The 22,532-nt window shown below is 40.1% G+C and overlaps 1 protein-coding gene across 1 annotated transcript in view; it reads left to right on the top strand.

The window, feature by feature from the left end:
- SNX3 (sorting nexin 3) overlaps window positions 1-22,532 on the top strand; it is a gene marked incomplete at its 5' end in the record, with an annotated part of 60,969 nt that continues 38,437 nt past the window's right edge. Inside the window, 1 exon segment of the mRNA XM_014591061.2 lies at window positions 1-145. Within this exon segment, the coding sequence (XP_014446547.1) occupies window positions 1-145 (145 nt within the window).

Genomic DNA, 22,532 nt, shown 5'->3' with positions numbered 1-22,532 from the left:
AGACACCCGGCGGCTGATCACCAAGCCGCAGAACCTGAACGACGCCTACGGGCCGCCCAGCAACTTCCTCGAGATCGATGTGAGCAACCCGCAGACGGTGGGGGTCGGCCGGGGCCGCTTCACCACCTACGAAATCAGGGTCAAGGTGAGGACGCCTTTCCCCGCTCCTGAAAGACCCCTGCCGCCGACCCAGGTCACCCCACCCGACCCAGGAGCGCGTCCCCGCTGGCCGCCCCAGCCGCCCGGGCTAGGAGCCCCCGCAGACGCGGCGGGCCGGGGTCGTGGGCCAGGTCCCCTTTTCCTGTAGGGCGTGTGTGGGGGCTGTCGAGCGAGAAGGTGCTCGAAGAAGAGGGCGTGGGTTGAACACGCCACTTGCCTCTCAAGCAGCAGTTCTGGGAATGACATTTGAGTTGGAAAGGGGTAGATTTTTCGAGAACACAGCTCTTCACCGGGAAAGGGAGTAAGATAAGACTTGAAAAGGGGGTTTGCCCTAAGTTGAAAGATTTTTCCCAGTGTCCTTTTCCTGCAGATTTTCCGGAGGTGGTCAAGCCAAGCTGGTCGTTCTAGGCGTTTCCCGATCTACCAAACTAACCTAGGTTGTACACTCTTCTCAGTACAACTTGGTGGGAGTTTATAAAAGCCTGACAAATTTATGGCAAGGCAGAGCCAGGCACGAAAGGTGATTAGAAATGGTTGACCTGAGTGTTCTGGTGCCTAAAGGCTGAGATGTGGGAGTGTCGCCTACCTCACAATCGAGAACAACTGCTTAAAGAAAAGCCTGTTCACTTAGGAATCTCACTCTCTTAATTTCGAGATTTGCACTTCACTGAATGAAAGAATCAACTGAAGTAGGAACACACACTTATAATTTCATAACTAGTATTTGTTGGCAATAAGTAATTCAGATGATTTGAAAGATGCTAATTGAGAATAGTGCTTCACTTTCACCCTGTAGTTCAGGATTAAAGAACTTGCCCATGTATGAAAGTATCTTTAGAAATTAATTACATAAAACTAATCCAGCTGTTAAAGTAACAACAAATTATTAAAAATTAAGCGTAAGAGGATTTTGTCTTTAGAGTAATAAAGTTTTACATAATAAGTTACTGTTAACATTTAAGTAGTGTAATTTCTCATTCGCACAATTTGTATGGTGGAAACACAACATGAAATTGACCATCCTAACCTTTTTTTTTAAAAAAAAAAAAAGATTTATTTAATTCAATTTGTTATTATTTTTTAATTTGACCAGAGAGTGAGAAAGCAGGCTGCCAGGTCCAGGACTCAAACCGGGATTGGCCATGTGGAAATCCAGCACCTTTAACCACCACACCACTTTATGGCCTCCCATCCTAATCATTTTTAAGTGTACAGCTAAGCAGTGTTAAGTATATTCACAGTGTTGTGAGACTTTTCACATGTAAAAAAATGATTCTTTATAAGCCACCTTGTCTCCCTATGAATGCATAAAATGTGAGCTATAAACTGTTTTCTTACAGTGAAACTTGCAAAATCTAGTCTCCAGTACACCTAGGAAAGTATGTTCTCACATAAACCTAGTGAAAAAATTGAGGACTTTAAAAAAAACACAAAAACTTTTGGAATGATTTGGATTATCTTCAAAAGGAATATGGCAGATAGTTCACTAAAAAGAACTTCCTCTTCCCCCACCCCCTTCACCAGTGTGTTTTCCTCCTTTTTTGTGCTAAAACAGAACTTTGTATTCCTGTTTCTAAACTTCCATAGTTAGTGCTTCCTGTCAGGCAATTAAATTGGAATCTCCTGCCTACACTTCTTATACTTAATAACTTTGTATCTTGTGAGTACATTATATTAAATCGATTCTAGTATGATAATTTGATCTTTTGTATTTTTTAATATGTCCAATACCTTATTAATAAATAGCCAATCTAGGCGTTTCCCGATCTACCAAACTAACCTAGGTTGTACACTCTTCTCAGTACAACTTGGTGGGAGTTTATAAAAGCCTGACAAATTTATGGCAAGGCAGAGCCAGGCACGAAAGGTGATTAGAAATGGTTGACCTGAGTGTTCTGGTGCCTAAAGGCTGAGATGTGGGAGTGTCGCCTACCTCACAATCGAGAACAACTGCTTAAAGAAAAGCCTGTTCACTTAGGAATCTCACTCTCTTAATTTCGAGATTTGCACTTCACTGAATGAAAGAATCAACTGAAGTAGGAACACACACTTATAATTTCATAACTAGTATTTGTTGGCAATAAGTAATTCAGATGATTTGAAAGATGCTAATTGAGAATAGTGCTTCACTTTCACCCTGTAGTTCAGGATTAAAGAACTTGCCCATGTATGAAAGTATCTTTAGAAATTAATTACATAAAACTAATCCAGCTGTTAAAGTAACAACAAATTATTAAAAATTAAGCGTAAGAGGATTTTGTCTTTAGAGTAATAAAGTTTTACATAATAAGTTACTGTTAACATTTAAGTAGTGTAATTTCTCATTCGCACAATTTGTATGGTGGAAACACAACATGAAATTGACCATCCTAACCTTTTTTTTTAAAAAAAAAAAAAGATTTATTTAATTCAATTTGTTATTATTTTTTAATTTGACCAGAGAGTGAGAAAGCAGGCTGCCAGGTCCAGGACTCAAACCGGGATTGGCCATGTGGAAATCCAGCACCTTTAACCACCACACCACTTTATGGCCTCCCATCCTAATCATTTTTAAGTGTACAGCTAAGCAGTGTTAAGTATATTCACAGTGTTGTGAGACTTTTCACATGTAAAAAAATGATTCTTTATAAGCCACCTTGTCTCCCTATGAATGCATAAAATGTGAGCTATAAACTGTTTTCTTACAGTGAAACTTGCAAAATCTAGTCTCCAGTACACCTAGGAAAGTATGTTCTCACATAAACCTAGTGAAAAAATTGAGGACTTTAAAAAAAACACAAAAACTTTTGGAATGATTTGGATTATCTTCAAAAGGAATATGGCAGATAGTTCACTAAAAAGAACTTCCTCTTCCCCCACCCCCTTCACCAGTGTGTTTTCCTCCTTTTTTGTGCTAAAACAGAACTTTGTATTCCTGTTTCTAAACTTCCATAGTTAGTGCTTCCTGTCAGGCAATTAAATTGGAATCTCCTGCCTACACTTCTTATACTTAATAACTTTGTATCTTGTGAGTACATTATATTAAATCGATTCTAGTATGATAATTTGATCTTTTGTATTTTTTAATATGTCCAATACCTTATTAATAAATAGCCAATGCGACAATTAAAATGAATTATTTATTGTATGGTCATCTACATCTTAAAATAGTCCTTTTTGAGAGTATTAATGAGCTAGAGAAGTAACAAATTATACACCTTCTCTGGTTGTATTTTTATATAAACAGTTTCATGTTAATGTTTTAGATGTAAATGCACATGACTTTTAGGAAAAAGTAATTGAGTTCCTATTGCATATAAAGTTGGGGTTTTAGTGTGTAATATGTTTACACACTAAAACCCAGGACACGTAATGTAAGACAGTGGGCATTACTGAAACAGCATGTGACCTTTAAGAGTAATTGCAGTCTTGTGTTAAGGTAAAAGGGCCATGAGATTAATAGGTTAATCATTTTGCAATTTTATGTATTACTCTCCTAACCGTTGCTCTCCCCAGGCCCTATTGCATGCCTTTTACTATTACATTTCCTATGTGGAACCATTTTATGTTCCAGAATTTGGGCCTTAAACTATCTTATAGTTACTGTCTAATTCTGATCTTGAGAAAAATGTTCAATTTTATAGGATCTGATTGAAATTACTCTAATTCACAGGGTAATTTTATCTGGATGGTGGCACTTTAGAATACAAGTTTCATAATCTCCATTTATCTTTTGGTTTGAGGATAGTGTTTAAGACTATTAGGATCACTTGATTAGTATCTCTGGGCTTTTGAAAATAATTGGCAGTGTTAATGTTTTTTAAAATTGTTCTAATGGTTAGGTACAGCAGAAAGCACTATAAATGATTAAAGGTTTAGGAAAGCTCAAGGTCTTGAATTATTTTGGCCTATTTAAGAGAATGCTTAAAGGGAAATTTAGTCACTGTTTTGAAGTTTGTGTTATAGTGTCACTTTAATTTTCTGGGAACTTTAATGTCTACTATTATACATGGACACAAATTGTACTTGGAGACAACTGTTTTGAATAGGAACAGAGTTGAGAATATTGAAGTCCAGATAGTTTTGGGTTTAAAAAACAGATGTATCCTTTATTAGCAGAGTAAGGTACAGAATCAAAGCTCCATTGCCCTTCTGTGAAATAGGTATCCTAATAATACCTACCCCATAGAACTGAATTAGTTAATGCACATAAACCCCTTTAGCACAGTGACTAGTACTAATAAGTACTCAAAGGTTAGCTTTTTCTAAATATATTTTCCAAGGTAAAAGTCAGTAATTGGGACCAGCAGGTGGCATAGTAGTTAAGGCACTTGACTCCCACCTGGCTGACTATGGTTTGAGTCCCAGACTAGGTGACTAGAAACACACTGGGCACATGTGCATGCCTACACAAAATCCCAAGAGGAGAATGGAAAAGGGTTTGCAGCACGGCCTATAGCAAAAAAATTTTCTCTCAATAAAACAAAAAGTTGATAATCAGCTACTTTTTTTATGTGTTATTAAGCAGTTGAATTACTGAAATCCTTAGATTTAATTATCAAGAAACCTATATGGGGTTGGTTTTGTAATCTAGGGGTTAAGGGGAGCCATATACCACATGGCCAACCTCAGTTCAATTTCCAGCTCCAAATTCCAGCCTCAGGGGTTTGAAGAACATGCCAGGCATTTGTGTGTACCCCATTTCCCAACAGAATGTAGAAATAGGGAAGGTGTGGTGGCATGACCGTGACCCACCTGGATGTGCTTTCTCCCTATCCCTGTCTGTCTTTGTCTCTCTCTCTCTCTCCCCCTCTGGCAGGTATACTTACCCTTTAGAAATTGAAAAAATAGAAAAGGAAAACATAGTTGGCATAGAAGTGTGCTGTCATCAAGCAAATGTGATTTTTTTAAGTGCCATCCTGTTTAGTACTTACCCCATAGCCTTGTCGAGGTGTTCTCTTTTTTAAAAGAATGATTTATTGAATTTTATTTATTTATTTATTTATTTATCTATTTATTTTTAATTTGACAGAGAGAGACACAGAAAAGAGCGCAATAGGGAGACAGAGAGAGAGAGAGGGAAAGTGAGAAAGCAAGCTACCAGGTCCGGGAATTGAACCGTGGTTGGCCATGTGGGAGTGTCCAGAGTCTTAACCACCACATCACCTGCTGGTCCCAGTTGAGGTATATTAAAATATAATGCTAAAATAGTAAAACTGACGAGTAAAAGCATTTGTCAAGGAAGATGCTCAGTAAATGTAACATCTTGATAGTTTGCCTTTCTAAATGTGTATAGTTGATTTTTCTGTCTTCCGATTTTTTTTTTTTTGAGAGTTTTTTTTTGCTGTAGGGCGCATGCACTCACCAGACAGACAGAGAGAGACATAGAGCCAGAAAGCGAGAAATTACCCCCCCCAGGGGGATGGCCACGCCACAATCCCTTCTCCTCTGTTCTCCTCTCGGGATCTTGGGCACGCACGCACATGCGCCCGGCGTGAGTTCTAAGCCACTGGGTCTGGGACGCGAACGGCGGTCGACTACGTGGGAATCCAGCGACATAGCCATGACACTAACTGCTGGTTCCCTGTCTTCCGATTTTTTTAAAATCTTGATTTGTTGCTATTCTTTAGCCTCAACCTCGTGAGTAACAGAATACAGTCCTGTTCCACCATGACTACTACGTTTTTGGTTTTTTTGAAAGTTGTTTTTTTTTTTTTTGCTATATAGGGCGTGTGCACTCACCCGAGAGACAGAGAGGCAGAAAGTGAGACATCACCCCCCCCCCCAGGGGGATGGCCACGCCACAATCCCTTCTCCTCTGTTCTCCTCTCGGGATCTTGGGCACGCACGCACACGCGCCCGGAGTGAGTTTAAGCCACTGGTTCCAGGACTCCAATCACGGACGACTACCTGGGAATCCAGCAATATAGCATTACGCTAACTGCTGGTCCCCATGACTACCACTTTCAGGCATTCTCGCTTTATTGTCCATGCTGGCCATAAATTCCAGATCTTCCTGTCCTAGTCTCCCAAGTAGGTAGGACTATAGGTGTTTACTGCCATGTCCCACTTTCATTCCTCTAACCTTTTTGTTATTGCTGGCATGCCAGAGGATGCATAAGGACCCCAGTGGAGACTGATCATAGCACAATCTCTCCTCTCCTGTTTCTCCATTCCTTCAGGATCCTGTGCATTTGCAGACTGACCAGGTGTGAGGTCAGTGGAGTAGGGACTCCGAATTGGTTTAGCCACATGGGATCCAGCTTTCTCTGCATAGTACCTAACAGGCTCAGCCTAGTTCTTTAATCTTAAATGGAAGTCATTAATATAATAACCATATTGGAAGCTGGGAAAAAAATTATTTTTAGATATACTTTTAGGTTTCACAAGTAATATTAAAAAGCAAAAATAGGGGCACCAGCAGTTGACGTAATGGCTGTGTCACTGGATTCCCATGTAGTCAACTGTGGTTCGAGTCCTGGACCCAGTGTCTTAAACTCACTCCAGGCATGTGTGTGTGTGTTTGTGCCCAAAATCTCGAGAGGAGAGTGGAGGAGAAGGGATTGCAGTGTGGCCATCCTCCAGGGGGTGATTTCCCACTCTCTATCTCTCTGTCTCTCTCTGTCTTTCTGACAAATGCACGTACCCTATAGCAACAACCTCTCCAAAGGAAAAAAAAGCCAAAATAGGGGTCGACAAGTGGCATAGTGGTTAAAGGGACTGGACTCCCACATGGCCAACCATGGTTTGAGTTCTGAACCTGGTGGCTTGCTTTTTTACTTTCTCTCTCTCTTCCCCCTGTTGCTCTCTGGTCAAATTAAAATAAATAAGTAAATAAAGTTAAATAAAGTAATTCTTTAAAAAAAAATCAAAATAGGGGACCAACAGGTGGTTAAGGTGCTGTGGTTTGAGTGCCAGACCTGATGATGACTTCAAAATTATGTGTGTGTGTGTGTGTTTCTCTCCAAAATCCTTGGAGGGGAAGGGATTGCAGTGTGGCCATCTCCTTGGCGGGGCGGGGGTGGGGATGGGGGGAGCAGGGGTATGATAACATACTTTCCTTCTCTCTATCTCTCTCTGTTTCTTTCCAGTGAGTGCATATGCCTTATGGCCAAAAAAAAAACCCAAAAGCCAAAATATTTTTTCTTTATGATGATAGAGTATGTGTGCATGTACATGAAAGAGAAAGAGAAATGAACACCCTTCATAGGGTCTAATCACACTACAATCCTCTTCCAGTTCTTCAGCTTGTCATATCTTAAGCATTCACACACATCCCCAGCATGTTTCAGACTGACCCAGCCGAGGATTGAAACTGGAGCCTGTGGGATTCAGTTTCTCATAGAGTTGACCCCAGTATGTATACTGTTTTAAAGAACTATTGCAGGGACAAGCAGATGGTGTAGTGGTTAAGGTGCTGGACGCCCACATGGTTGACCACAGTTTGAGTCCCGGACCTGGAAGTTTGGAACTCAAACCAGGTACATGTGCGTGCATGCTCAAAATCCCAAGAAGAGAAAGGATTGTGGCTTGTCTATCTCCCTCCAGGGGATGATTTCACACTTTGTCTGTCTGTGTCTCCAGCCAGCGCAGATTCTATAGCAAAAGTTGTTCAAAACAAAACAAAAAAACCCCAGGACATATTGATGCCGGAGGACATCTGCAGAATTCATGTAGGTCTGTCAATTGGCCATGATACTATTACTAAGCAGGCTGAGGTTACATGGGAGGCATGGGTTTGATCCTTGCAGTACCCTAAGAGCTGGACATGGTAGTGCAAGCCGGTAGTTTGAGCTGCCCAAAAGGTTGAGGCAGGAGGATCACAGTATATTATTATATTCGATTATGAAGGACTCTGTTCTGAATTGTTCATCTTAACAAATTAGAGAGTCAGGGCACAAAAGATTGCTTCTCAACCAAAGTAAGTTACCTGATGGGTGTCAGAGCTAGGGTTAGATTTGAAGTGCTGCATTCTGGTCTTAGGTCTGAATTGGTCTACGACCTCTGTTCATTTAATTAAACACAATATATGAAAACCTTTGTGTTGGGCTGTCCTCAAGTGTCTGAATCTTTTGAAGGAAATTCCAGTGTTGGGACCCTTCAGACTTGGAAGTTGACTTCAGTAATCCACAGTAGGTAAGATGCACACAAGAAAAATAAACAGAAAAGAGCTCATTATTAAAGTCTGTACTGTGTGACCTGGAAAAGGGGGTGTTAACCATTGGCTAGTGATGACTATAAACGGTGAGCTTTTTTCTCCCTCTAATTAGCAAAAAGTAGAGATCTATCACTTGAGTACCTGTTGGGTGCAAGGCATAGACAGATACATAATTTAGTTTTTGAGATAACCAAGCAGAAGCAGAGTAGCTAATGTACCTGTTTTGTAGATTAAGAGTAAGAGGTCCCTATTAATCCTCATCTCTTCCTACCTTTCCTCATTCTTTTTTTCTTTATGCGAGAGACAGAGGAAGGGAGAGACAGAGTTAGGAAATTTTTGAGTGTCTGGCTGTGCCAGTCCTCCCCTCTAGCCTCCTGATAAGCTAAAATGATAAGCACATGTAATTGTACCCTGTGCATTCAGGTTAGTCTGGAACTTAACCCAGGCCTTCAGTCTTCCAAGTTGTGGCACTATCTGTGTTACCACAGATATGAGGCTGGGGCCTCATTCTTATATGCTCCATTCTAAACTTCTTATATCTCCCAATTGTGTTGAATTCTGCTGTATCCAAGCCTTTACACACACTTCCTCATCTGTTAAGAATAGCCTTTCTTTAACTGCCTCATCTGGCTACCATTAATCCTGCAGGATTTGCCTGAATGTCCCCTTTTTTAGTGATTTTGCTGATCCCTTGACGCTAGGTTTCCTTCCTGTCTGCCCTCATAGCACTATTAGGATTCACTTTGTTCACTTACTGTGGCTCCCTATAGTTCCTATATCTTCCACTGTAAGCTTCTAGAAAACTAGGCCCGTTGTAACCATGCTTATTTAATCCCTAATACTCACATTGTGTGCTTGGCATATAGTAGCTATTGATGAACCATGAAGTTTAAGAAAGTTAACTTGCTCAAGATCACAATTATTAAAGAAAAACTGGGATTTGAATCCGTATTTTCTGTTCTTCAGGCCCATACTTTTTCTTCTACCCTCACTGAACATTCGGATCATCTGAGGAGTTTTTGAATCTTTTTTTTTTTTTTTTTTTTTTAGGGTGGTTTTGTTATAGGGTCAATCCTTTTGGAGAGGTTTTTGCTATAGGGTGCATACACTTACCAGAAAGACAGAGACAAAAATCACCTCCAGGGGAGATGGCCATGCCACAATCCCTTCTCCTCCATTATCCTCTCAGGACCTTGGGCACGCATGTACACACTCCCGGTGTGAGTTTAAGTCACCAGGTCCTGGACTCGAACCATGGTCAACTGCATAGAAGTCCAGCGACATAGCCGTTACGCCAACTGCTGGTCCAAAATCTTTTGAGATTCTCTCTGTTTTTAAAATTTTGTTTATTTTATTAATGACTGCACATGCACACACACGAGAGAGAGAGTGTGTTTTCAAGTTGACCTGAGGAATCACATCCACAGTTAGCCAGGTGGCTTCCAGCACTGCAGTTCAGTTTATTACTGACTACTCCTCAAGGCTGGGCCAAGATTCTCTTTTAATTGGGATGGGGTAAGGTTTGGGCAGTGGTAATGTAAAAAGTACCCCAGCAGGGACACCTTGCTGATAGGAAGCACCACCTATCTATCGCAGTTTCTTTAGCTTAGATTTTTGGAGTAAAAGAGACATTGACTGTATTCAGCTAAGCCACACTATTTTGCTTATGTTTTGTACTATCCATGTTTATATCCTTGTGTAATAATCATGAAGGTATTAGCATGAAAAAGAAATAAGCTATGAAGTCATGAAATACATCAAGAAAAATTAATATAATTAAGTGAAAAAGACAGTCTGAATAGGCTACATATTGTATGATCCCAACTGTATATGTGCTGGCTATATTATGGGAAAGACAAAATAATAAAGATAGTAAAAAAAAGAAGGGGGGGGGAGGAAAAAATGACTGCCATGGATTAGAGACAGGAAGAGATAAGTAAGCAGAGCATACAGAGCATAGAGGTTTTTAGGGCAGTGAAATGACTCTGTATGATGTTATCATGGTGGAAACATGTCATTATAAATTTTTCTAAACCCATAGAATGTACAAGCATGAACCCTAATGTAAACTGTGGACTTTGATAATGACGTGTCATGGTAGCTTCATCACTTGTAACAAATGTGCCAGACTGGTGAGAATGTTGAAAGTGGAGAGACTACATGTTTGGTGGTAGGGGTTTCTAGGAAAACTTTCAACCTTCTCAAGCTTGGTGTGAACTTAAAACTGTCTGCCCACGGGGCCATCAGGTGGCATAGTGGCTAGGTCACTGGACTCCCATGTGTCCAACCATGGTTTGAATCCTGGAACCCAGCAGCTTACTTTCTCTGTCTGTCTCTGTCTCTCTTTTGGGAGCACACATCCTCTGTAGCAAAATGAAAATAATAATAATAAAATTAAATATGTAATGCGTTAGGAAAAAAATAAATAAAACTGCAAAAAAATAATGACCATGAAAAGTAAGCCAGAATCCAAGAAAAAGCTAAACATAGTCTATGGCTATTGTTTCTGCTGTTAATTGTCAGCCTTCTTTAATGAGGACTCAAACAAGTTTAATTTTTTTTCTTTGCAAATTGATGCAGATGGACTGCCATTGCTGTTTTGTCTCTTTGTCAGCCATCATTGATGTCACCATTTTTCCACTCAAGCTTCATCATAAATTTGACAGTTGTTCTTGCTTCAACTTTAGCAGAAATTCATGTTGTTCACATAGTGGCTCTTTTCAAACTGATGTCTTATCTTAGTGCATTAAACTAGATCCTGTCAGGCATGCTATAAGAAGTTAGTATGAATTTATTTTGGTGCAAAAAAGAAAAAATTGAGCCACCAAAATAAATGAGATTAGTGTGTCTTAACAGAATCATAGATTCAAATAATTTTTTAAAGAATTATTTAACTTTATTTATTTTTCATTTGACTAGAGAGGGACAAAGTGAGATAGAGAGAGAGAAAGAGAGGGATAGTGAGAAAACAAGCCGCCAGGCTGGGACTCGAACCTTGGTGGGCCATGTGGGTGTCCAGTGTCCTTAACCACCATGCCACCTGCTGGCCCCTAAAATAATTTTTGTAAAATTACTTTCTATCTAGCAATATTGGAATGGTTGCTTTATAATTCTTTAATTTTATTAGTGATGGGGCATTTCTGTTTGCTTAGCTTTCATAAAACTGTTTTCAGCATCTGCCCCTGATAGCTTGTTTGCTATCTATTTTTTTCCCAGTCCTTTCCTCATGGGAGAAGTTTCTCTGTTCCTGGTAAGTTTAAGAACTAATCCAGGGGCTAGCAGGTAGTGTAGTAGTTAAGGCTCAGGACTCTCATGTGGTACACCACAGTTCTAGTGCCAGATCAGACAGCCTAAAACTCATACTAGGTGTGTGTGTGTATGTATGTCCAAACTCCCGAGAGGAGAATGGAGGAGAAGGGATTACAGTATGGGGCAGGGGGAGGGTGATTTCTTGTTTTCTGTCTCTTTTGTCTCTCAAGCGAGCCCGTGGACCCTATAGCAAAAATCTTTAAAAAAATAAATAAATAAGTCTCATAAAGTTTCCTTTTTGTGTCTAATATCAGTATCTCACCAATCTCTTGCATTGGGTTTATTGATTATCTTTATTGGTTATCTGTGGAAACAGAAAAAGGTTATTGGCGTGGCATACGTGTGTCTTTACTTTACACCCAGGGATTCCTCCATACTACTTAACTGAGGACAGTCTTGTGATTCTAATGGGTATAGAGCAGGGGTCAACAAACTGTGGGTTTACCTGTTTTTATAAATTAAGTGTTATTGGAACATAATACACTGTTTATATGTTATCTCTGACCACTTTTGCATTACAAGGTCAGAATCCAGTAGTTGCAGCAGCCTGAAATATTTACTATCTGGCCTTTTAAGAAAAAGCTCACCAGTCTCTGGATTAGAGTTCGTTTATGTAGCATTGAAATAATGGTAAACCAAAAGGCATTTGGAGAATCTAGTCTCAAAACACAGGACTGAGGAAAAAACATTCAGCTTAGGAAATTAATAAATGATTGAAGAAATGGTAAATAGAGCACTGCTAGTTAGGTTTTTGTTTTTCTTTTCTTCCTTTACATTTTAGTGGAACATAAACAGAATCTTTTTTTTTTCTTCTTTTTTAAAAACACCTTGGGGCCAGCAGGTGGCATGGTGGTTGAGGCGTTGGACACTCCCACATGGCTGACAACAGTTCAAATCCCAGACCTGTGTCTTGCTTTCTCATTTTCTCTCTCTCTCTCTGTCTCTCTCTCTCTGGTCAAATGAAAATAAATGAATGAATAAATAAAATTAAATAAATCTTAAAAACAAACAAACAAAACAAGATCCTCCTGCCTCAGTCTCCTACCTAGGACTCTAGGTACACATCAACATGCCCAACTCTTTGAATAGTGTCTCACCCAGTATGTTACCCAGGCCAGCCTCCAGCTTATCTTCTTTTCTTATCCTCCTGAGTCATTGGGATTACAGGCACATGCCACTATGCTCCTCCTTTAGATTGGACTGGGCCTCCCATGTTGTCTCATCCTGTGTGTAACTATGGTTGAGCCATGAATAGATTCTTAATACATAACTCTAGTGCCAAGTGCTGAATAAACTATTAGACACCAGGACAGTCATGTGATTGGTGGTTAATACAAACGGGATCCCACATGGCTGATTACACTATTAGAGTCCTGGATCTCGGGCTTGAAGAACACACTGGGTATGTGTATGCATGCCCAACATCCCCAGAGGAGAAAGGAAGAGAAGGGATTGTGGCATGGTCATCCCCTCTGGGGGATGATTTCTCACTTTCTCTCTCCACCTCTCTTCTCTCTGTCTCTCTGTGGTGAGCACACATACCCTATAGCAAAAATTTCAAATAAAAGAGAAATACTAGTTTTTGTTTGCTTGTTTTAAGGTTTTTGCCATAGGGCCTATGCACTCGCCAGCACAAGGCAGAGGGGAGAAAGTGAGAAATCACCTCCCAGGGGTGTTGGCCATGCTGCAGTCCCTTTTCCTCCAGTCTCCTGGGACTTTGGGTACACATGTATGTACTCGTGCCTGGTGTGATTTTTCAAGCTACCAGGTCCAGGACCTTAGTACCACAGTTAGCGATGTTGGAGTCTAGTGTCTTAAGTACCATACCACCTGCTACCCCCAAGGCCCAGTTTTTAACATAGACAAATTCTAAGTTTGTTTTTATTCTACTGTTCCTATCAAGGCCATCCACAGGAATTTTCAGCTTATAAACTTTATTTTCTCACTCGAAGCCTTTGAACAGCCATGTAAGGGAGAAAATGTTGGTGTCAGTAAACTAATAGGCGGTTGGTTCATGGTGATTTATGATCAGTCAACAAACTAATGGCAGCATTGAAGATGGTACCTAATAAAACTGACTGCAGTAAGTTCTAGCAAGGTTATGACTTAAAATTTCCTAGCATGTAATTAATTTCTTACATTGCCATTTAATGCTTTGGGTTCTTACCTGTTAACTCTTTAGATAATATAGCCATATGCCATTATTATAAGTAACCTGGTAATATTTAAATTAGCATTGGTTGAATTATTGACATAAGTAATTTTAATGTCTGGGTTGTAGAAAGAGTTTAAGTTGAAAATTTAAAGATTCTGGGACCAGCAGTTAGCATAATGGCTATGTCGCTGGACTCCCACGTAGTCGACCGTGGTTCGAGTCCCGGACCCGGTGGCTTAAACTCACACCGGGCATGTGTGCGTGCGTGCGTGCCCAAGATCCCAAGCGGAGAATGGAGGAGAAGGGATTGTGGTGTGGCCGTCCCTCCTGGGGGGTGATTTCTCGCTTTCTGTCTCTCTGTCTTTCTGGCGAGCGCATGCGCCCTATAGCAAAAAACTCTCAAAAAAAAAAAAAAAAAGATTCTGATGTTGGGGCCAGCAGGTGACCTGGTGTTTAAGGTAACTGGATTCCATATGGCGAACTGCAAATCAAGTCCTAGACCTGTTGACTTGAAAAACACACTAGATGCATGTGTGTGTGCATGCCCAAGATCCCGAGAGGAGAATGGAGGAGAAGGGATTGTGGTATGGCCATCCCCCTTGGGGGTGATTTCTCACTTTCCCTTTCTGTCTCGCTCTCTCTCTGTCTTTGTGTGTCTGGCAAGTGCACATGCCCTATGGCAAAAATCTTTTTTTTTTTTTTTTTACCCCTAGTAATAAGTGCACTGTAATTTTCTTCTGAAACATTTTTAAAAATTAATTAATTTACATTAATTTCCCTGAGTATTGTCACAGCATACAAATGCAATTTCCCATCCAGAGTATACTGCATAGTGGCTTAATCATACATGTTATCATCAGTAATTTTTCATTTCTAATTTTATATGCATATATGATTATATATGTATGTATATATGCATATATATATTATCCCTTTTCTCCCCCTCTGCCATTTCCCACCCTTCTCCCACACTATCTCAGGTATCTACAGTCGTTTTCCATTCCTTTTTTCAACCCACATTTTGATTCACAAAATTTCTTAAATAATGTAACTACTTTTTTTTTTTTTTGGAGAGAGATTTTGTTGTTGTTGTTAAGGTCTCTGGTCCTCCTGTCCCAGCTTCCCAGTTAGCTGGGGCACAGGCGCATATCACCACACCTGGCCTGTTTAGGTTGGGCTGGAAATTTCTTAAGTAGTCTAACTACTTTGAATAGCAACTTTAGCTGGTATGTACGTATCAGTGAATACATGTCTAACTTTAGTCATGAAACTCTGAGTAGAATGAATATATTATAAGGTAGCACCTAGCTGATGCTATAAAACTTACTATGATCATAAAAATATAGGTATTTTTAATGTTTTTGTTTTTCAAGAAAAACGTTTTAGCTTTAATAAATCAAAGAAATCCTAAGGAACTTTGCTTAAATCTTAAAGCCAGGAAACAGATTAGGATTCTGTTCAAATAGTAGGTGCATGAACCTATCAGCAGCTCAACACAGTACAAAAATTCATTTCAGAGCCTAGAAGAAAATCAGCAATGTTTTAGTCTACAGTCATAAAATGCTATTTCACCAGTTCAATTTCATGTACTTAATCTATCTTCTGTTGTGGTTCAATCTTCCTGATTAAATTCTTTGATACAATATTCAACTCCAGACTTGTTCCTACAATTAAGTTGGACATTTTCTTAGTTTTTGAATTCTTATTTCTGTGTGTCTGTATTTAATTTCCTGGAATAGCACTCCTTTGAGAACTTCTTGGAGATCTGGTCTGGTGTTGGTAAATTCTTTCAGGTTTTGTTTATCTGAGAATGTCCTTGTATTTTCTTCCCATATGAAGGATAATCTTGCCGGGTACAGTATTCTTAGTTGAAATTGCTTTTCCCTTAACACTTTGAATATATTTTCCCATTCTTTCCTTGCTCGCACTGTTTCTGATGAGTGGTCTGCTGTTAGACTGATGGGATATCCTTTGTAGGTAACTTGCTGTTTCTCTCTTGGCAATCTTACTATCATGTCTTTGTCTGTGGTTTTGGTCAATCTGGCTATAATGTGTCTTAGAGAAGATCTTCTTGGGTTGATTCTGTTTGGGGTCCTTTGTATTTTTTGGGACTGATCTTCGAGTGCCTCTCTAGGTTTGGATAGTTCTCTTCCAGGATTTCATGGAATAGATTATCAATGCCCTTATGAGTCTCCTCACCTTCTGGGTTACCAATGATCCGGATGTTTGGACATTTGATAGTATCTAATATTTCTTATATATTATTCTCATTTTGGGGGGCAATTTTCTCAATCGTCATGGTGGATTTTTCTAGGCCAGCGATTCTATCTTCTACATCTGAGAGTCGATTTTCTGTATGATCTAATCTGCTTTTAATACTTTCAAGGGAGATTTTGACTTCCTGTATTATATCTTTCATCTCTAACAGGTCCATTTGATTCTTTTTTATGATGTGTATTTCCTCTTTTAGATCTTGCAAGAATTTCCTCACCTCCTGGAACTCATCAGCTCCTTTCTCCTGCCTCTTCTGCAGTTCATTGTCTCTCTTCTCTTCCATCTCTGTTAGCTTTGTCATTATAAATATTCTGAATCTTTATCAGACATTTCCATTGAGTTTCATTGTACTATCTGAAGATGAAGAGGAGTTATTCTTTTCCCTCGGAGGAGGATAGGTATTTTCTTGCTTTCTCATATTTCTTGTGACCCTGTGGGAATTTCTAGTCATCTGATGGATGGTGCGTTTCTTCCTAATTCTTGAAGTTCAATCTGAGCATTCAGAGGTGAGCAGAAGGAGGTGATCTGCAATCTCTCTTCTGTTCCGTTTTAATTCTTTGTGCATCAGATTCAGTGTGGATAGATGCCGGGGGCCTGCTCCAACTGGGGTGGATTGAGACTTGTACACAGGAAGGCGACGCGGGTGAACAAAATTATGAAATCGCAATGCTCCTTAGCATGTTCTCAGCTGACTACAGCCAGAGTAAGCTCAGGACTGCAGCGCTAGCGGCTATCAAACACACGTATTTATTGAGGGATGTCTTACAGGAGTAGGAGGGGTGAGGGGGAAATAAAAGTTTTACTCTAAGAAATAGGGTATACAAAGTATGGAAACAATGATCATAAAACATGATGCACTGTTCTGTTTGAACAAGTGAAGTCAAACACTGTTCTCAGAACGAAGGAGTCTATTTGTCTGGTGCATATTCTTCTTAAGTCTTGATTACTGGACAGGGCCCTTTTAGATGAGAGGGTCTTGTAGCTCAGGAGACAACACAGGATGTTTTATTAGCAGTTTTTCAAAGTTAACAGCACACAGGAGAAAAAGTTAGGTACTATCTGTTGCTTGCCCGAACCACATGAGAATTTTAAGCTAAGATAGTTACTCCTCCCCCTGGAGTCCTCAGGTTTGTTTATCCTGTCGTTGTTAGCCAGATCTGTCCTTCCTCTATTAACCCACAGCTCCCTGTATTTATTTGCTGATTTTTTAGTCTGTTAATCAGTGAATTCTTGTGCTTTATCTTTAAGTCCCAATTATGGCGGTGGATATGCTAACTTGGCCTAATATAAGTTAACTTTGGCCTGTAGCTTTAACAAGGAGTATTTACGTAAAATTAGCCTTAAACTAACTTAGTCTACATATGCTACTAATGCTAATTTGGCTTATACTAACTTAACATATGTTGATTTTGGCTTAAAGCAGGCAGGTGGTCAGGGCAAAAGGGAGAGGTTGGGGGACTTTTTTGGGAAATCTTATCATATACTCAGGATGTATAAGAGAGCTATGTAATTCTTTTATAGTGTATCAGGGAGTCAGAGGGGGGGTCGCTTCCCAGCAAGGCTACCGCAGTCTCTGGAGCATACAACAAGTGGCCTTGCCAACATGCTGAGTTGACCCAAGCTTTGCTCATAGGTGGGGGGAGGGGGTGGGCGTACAGCAGCGGCCTTGCCAACATGCTGATTCGACCCAAGCTTTGCTCAAAAGGTCAAAAGCTCAAAACAGATCCTGGGTCCCTACTGGGTCAGACTCCTCCAGATAGAGAATATTTTGACCCTAGTGGTATTCAGATATTTGGAAACTGTTCACTTGGACCTGTCCACTAGAAGTGAGTCTGGAGGGGAAGTCTCAGCAGAAAATCTTCATTTTTGGTTAAGGAAACCAATATTTCAGAGCTTAAGTATGATATCCATCTCAGGATTGGCCTGGCCTGGGTTTGTGCCTTCCCACTAGAACTGAGTCTGGAGGGGGAAGTCTCAGCAGAAAAATCTTCATTTTTGATCAAGGAAACCAATATTTCAGAGCTAAAGTATGGTAGCCATCTCAGGATCCCTATGGCAAAAATCTTAAAAAAAAAAAAAATTGTAATGTCAATTCTCCAACAATGTGGTATAAATAGAATTCTGAATTTGGAAGGACAAGTTATGTTTATATACTTAAGTTGGAACAAACTCCACTTATAGGGGCCAGCGGGTGGCATGGTGTTTGAGGTACTGGACTCTTCCTCACATGGCCATCTGCAGTTCAAGTCCTGGATCTGGTGGCTTGAGGCTCACACTGCGTGCATGTGCGTGTGTGCCCAAAATCCCATGAGGAAAATGGAGGAGAAATTATTGTGGTGCGGCCATCCCTCCTGGGGGGGGGGGATTTCTCACTTTCTCTATTTTTCTCTAGCGAGCGAATGTACTCTATAGCAAAAATCTCTCCCCCTCTAAAAAACAAATCGCAATTATAAAGTTTTTTACACAGACATCAAAATACAGTTTTTATCTGCAATTTATCTGTCTGTCCAGTTTTTCCTCTCAGGACATCTGATCAGTTTTTATACCCTCAATACGTTTCTTTTTAGTTTTGTGAATTTGAATCTAAGCAGCCTCTGTGGGCCATTTGCTTTACTGAGCACTTGGAATGGTACATGTAGTAAGACACAGTTACCACATGCAGTAGGTTCACACCAACCTGAAATAAGTCTAGATTCTTTTGATCAGTTTTCCCCAAAATTGTCCACTAAATGGACACGTATGAACTACCATGTGCCAGACACTTGACTTCTAGATGAATAAGGTATGCCTAGCACTTAAAAGCTTAACAGGCTAGAGGTGGGAGAGAGGTAAATTCAAATTAGTTTAGTAGTACTTGGCAGAAATATGCATAATGTGTTTTGAGAACCTGAGTCCACCCTAAGGGGATAGGAGTGTGAGGATAGAAGATGTGCCAATAGTTTCCTAGGCAGAGGGAGTACCTCTCTTTTCTATCCTTTGCTGCCAAATGATGTCAAAGATCTGCCAAAGCCATGTAATTGTACTGGATTCTGACCATTTTATGTCCTAACAGACCTCGTTACTATCTGACTCAAATTTTTTCCTACCTCTTTCTTCTTTAGCTTATGTTTGTTTTAAGCATCTCTTGAACATCTACTGTGTCTAGGCAGTATGGTAGGCATTTTCCCCCTTTGTTTTCTCTGTTGAGGTTATCTTACTACCTCTTAGAAAGTATAATGGCTCTTTCCAGTTAAAACAGGTGATAGATATAGACCAGTTAATATGCCTTATTTTTTATTTAGTTTTGATTTTTCCATAGGACACATGTGCTGTGTGCTTGCTGGAAAGCGATAGAGACAGAGGGAGAGAAATGAAAAATCACCCCCCAGAGAAGATGGCCATGCCTTAATCCCTTCTCCATTCTCTCAGGATTCTGGGCACACCCAGTGTGATTCCAAAGTTGGCCGTGTGGAAATCCAGCACCTTAACCACTATGCCACCTGCTGGCCCCCAATCATGCTTTATTTTTTTATTGTGTAAGTTTATTTAATATATTCATGATAGAGAGTATAGGGGAAAGAGAGAGAAGCATTCTGAACAAGTTCTGTGATCTCCTCACAGTCCTCCAGCCCCTCGTGATCATGGGTACACATGCCTTGCCTGTTTCAGGTCACCTGGGCTGGGACTCCTAACCCGTGGTCAGTCATATGACTTCCATTCCTGCAGTTCAGCATGTTACTGACTCTGCCATTGAGGCTTGGCCAGTACTTTATAATATAGCTAATAAAATCTACCCGTTCTCCTCCTCCTACACTTAACCCTAATAATCTTACATTATTCCTCTTGCCAAAGCTAATTCAGATACATGTACATAGTATTAGGGTAGTCGTCTTCTTAACCAATATTGTACCAGTTAGCAAGACATAACCAACCACCCTAAAACTTAATGGCTTACAACAGTGATTGATTCCCTACTATTCTGAGGATTATCTAGATGGTTTCTCTGCTGGTTTTGCATTTACTTGCTTACATAGCTGTTTTTAGCTAGACGGTGGCATGTCTGACATTTGATGCTGGCTACCCCCCAGGTTGCCTCATTCTCCTCCTCATGGCCTCTTGTTCTTCAATAATCTGTACTAATAATATAAGGTAGTCTTAGAATAGTGTTCTAAGGAAAACAATGAAAATGGAAGCTGCAAGACTTCTTGAGTTTTAGGCTCTCAAACTTGCTTATAGCTTCCTGCACATTTTTTTTTTCATTAAGGTTTCTTTCTTTCATGACAGTGAGAGAGAAAGACAAGCCCCCCTAATAGAATCTAACGCCACAGTCCACCATCAGGCTCAACCCACCTGTATCATTTGCTATACCCAGCACACATAGAGAGGCCTCAGGACTTGAACTGAAAACTTTTTCCTTGTGGATCCAGTTGGGCCACCTCTGCACCATCTCTTGGACTGATCTACCACATTTTGTTGATCACAGCAAGACATAGGCTAGCTCAGATTTGAAGGGGTGGAGAAAGAGACTCCACCTGATCTTGGAAAGGGCTTCAAAGAATTCATGGCAACAGTTATCTGCCATATAGTTCTTATTATTGGATCATGGGAAAAGTCATAGTGCATTTTTGCATAGAAAAATATGTCATGACTTTTCCAATAACTCAATAGTTAGGAATCTCCAAATGCCTTAGTTGTTGATGGCAACTGTGACTTTGGTGACTGTGGTAGGCAGAATACTACCTTCCCCCAAAATGTTCATGTCCTAGTACCCAGAACCTGTGATTATATTACATAGCAAAAGTGACTTTGCAGTTGTGACTAAATGAAGGATCTTGATGAGGTAATTGTCCTAAATTATCTGGTTGGGCCAATTATAATTACAGAGTCCTTACAGGTGAAACAGGGAGGCAGGATAATCAGGTTAGAGAAGGAGATATGACAGTGGAAGCAGAGGATGGAGTGATGGAATTGCTGCCTTTGAAGGTGGAGCCAAGGAATGTAGGTAGTTGCTAGGCTCGGGCACACATGCACATGCGCCATGCCCAAGATCCCAAGAGGAAAATGGAAGAGAAGGGATTGCGGTGTGGCCATCTCCCCTGGGGAGTGATATCTCACTTTCTGTCTCTCTCTTTCTCTGTCTTTCTGGTGAGTGCACATACCCTATAGCTAGAAAACTAGGAAAAAGACTTCCCTAGAACTTATAGAAGGGAAACATTCCTGTTCCTGCTGACACCTTGATTTAGCCCAGTAAGGCCTATATTCAACCTCTGACCTCCAAAGGTATTGTTTTGAACTGATAAATATGTGGTAATTTGTTACATATACATAGTCACTGTAGAAAATTAATAACAGCTATGCCCCACTTTTAATGATCATTTCCAACTAGAAGAAGATAAACTCACTCCAAGCAAACGAGAATCAGTAGCAACTAGATCTGAGCCTGACTGACCCTTGGTCATAAGGTTATAGCTGACTATGCAGTTCGAATCCCAGACCTGATAACTTGAAAAACATGCCAGATTTACAGGGCTTTTTCTTCCTTATTCCCATCAGAACCTAGCACTATTGGCTCTCACCATGACCTTCTAGTCCACCAACATGTTTTGCCAAGGATGTAAAAATATTTTCTCATGGGAAAAGTTGTATTATCTATCAGAAAAAAGTATTTAAAGACTAAAAGCTATCCAGGTCAAAATTAACAATGCTGTGACCAGCAGGTGGCATGGTGGTTAAAGCGCTGGACACTCCCACATGATTGACCATAGTTCAAGTCCTGGACCTGGAGTTTTGCTTTCTCATTTTCCCTCTCTCTCTCTGGTCATATTAAAAATAAATGAATGGGGACCCACAATTAGCATAATGGCTGTGTCCCTGAACTATCATGTAGTCGACCATAGTTTGAGTCCCGGACCCGGTGACTTAAACTCACGCCAGGCATGTGTGCGTGTGTGCCCAAGATCCCAAGAGGAGAATGGAGGAGAAGGGATTGTGGTGTGGCCATCCCCCTGGGGGGCAGGTTCTCACTTTCTGTCTGTCTTTCTGGCTCTGTCTCTTTCTGGCGAGTGTACGTGCCCTATAGCAAAAACCTCTCAAAAAAAAAGAACTGAGTGATCAGTGTTTTTTTTTTTTCCCCCAAGAATCAGTTATTTAATTATACTTATTATTGTTATCTGGAACCTTTGTATGAGAGAGGGCTAACTTCTAAGACTAAACAAATAGAAAATTATGAGTGGTGATAAATTACTGTAGGTTATTGACTTTTTATTAGAATTTAACTTTGAAAAGATTTCACACTTTATTTTAGGGCCTTTGAACCACCATAATTCCAATCAAGGTCTTAAAAGCAATATTATCTTCCATTCAGTACACACATTAGGAGAAAAGTACTTTGACTTTTATACCTTGTGATTCTGTCTCAAAGTCTAAAATGTATTCAGGTATTTCAAACAATAAATACGTAAAACTACAGGTTTCTTTTTCACATCATTTAAAAAATTTTTGTTTTGAAAAGAATCTTCT

This window comes from Tupaia chinensis, unplaced genomic scaffold (assembly GCF_000334495.1).
Source record: "Tupaia chinensis unplaced genomic scaffold, TupChi_1.0 Scaffold000527_1, whole genome shotgun sequence".
Taxonomy (NCBI): domain Eukaryota; kingdom Metazoa; phylum Chordata; class Mammalia; order Scandentia; family Tupaiidae; genus Tupaia; species Tupaia belangeri.
Note: the sequence above shows the minus strand (reverse complement) of the source record. Positions and strands in the feature narration are given on the sequence as shown.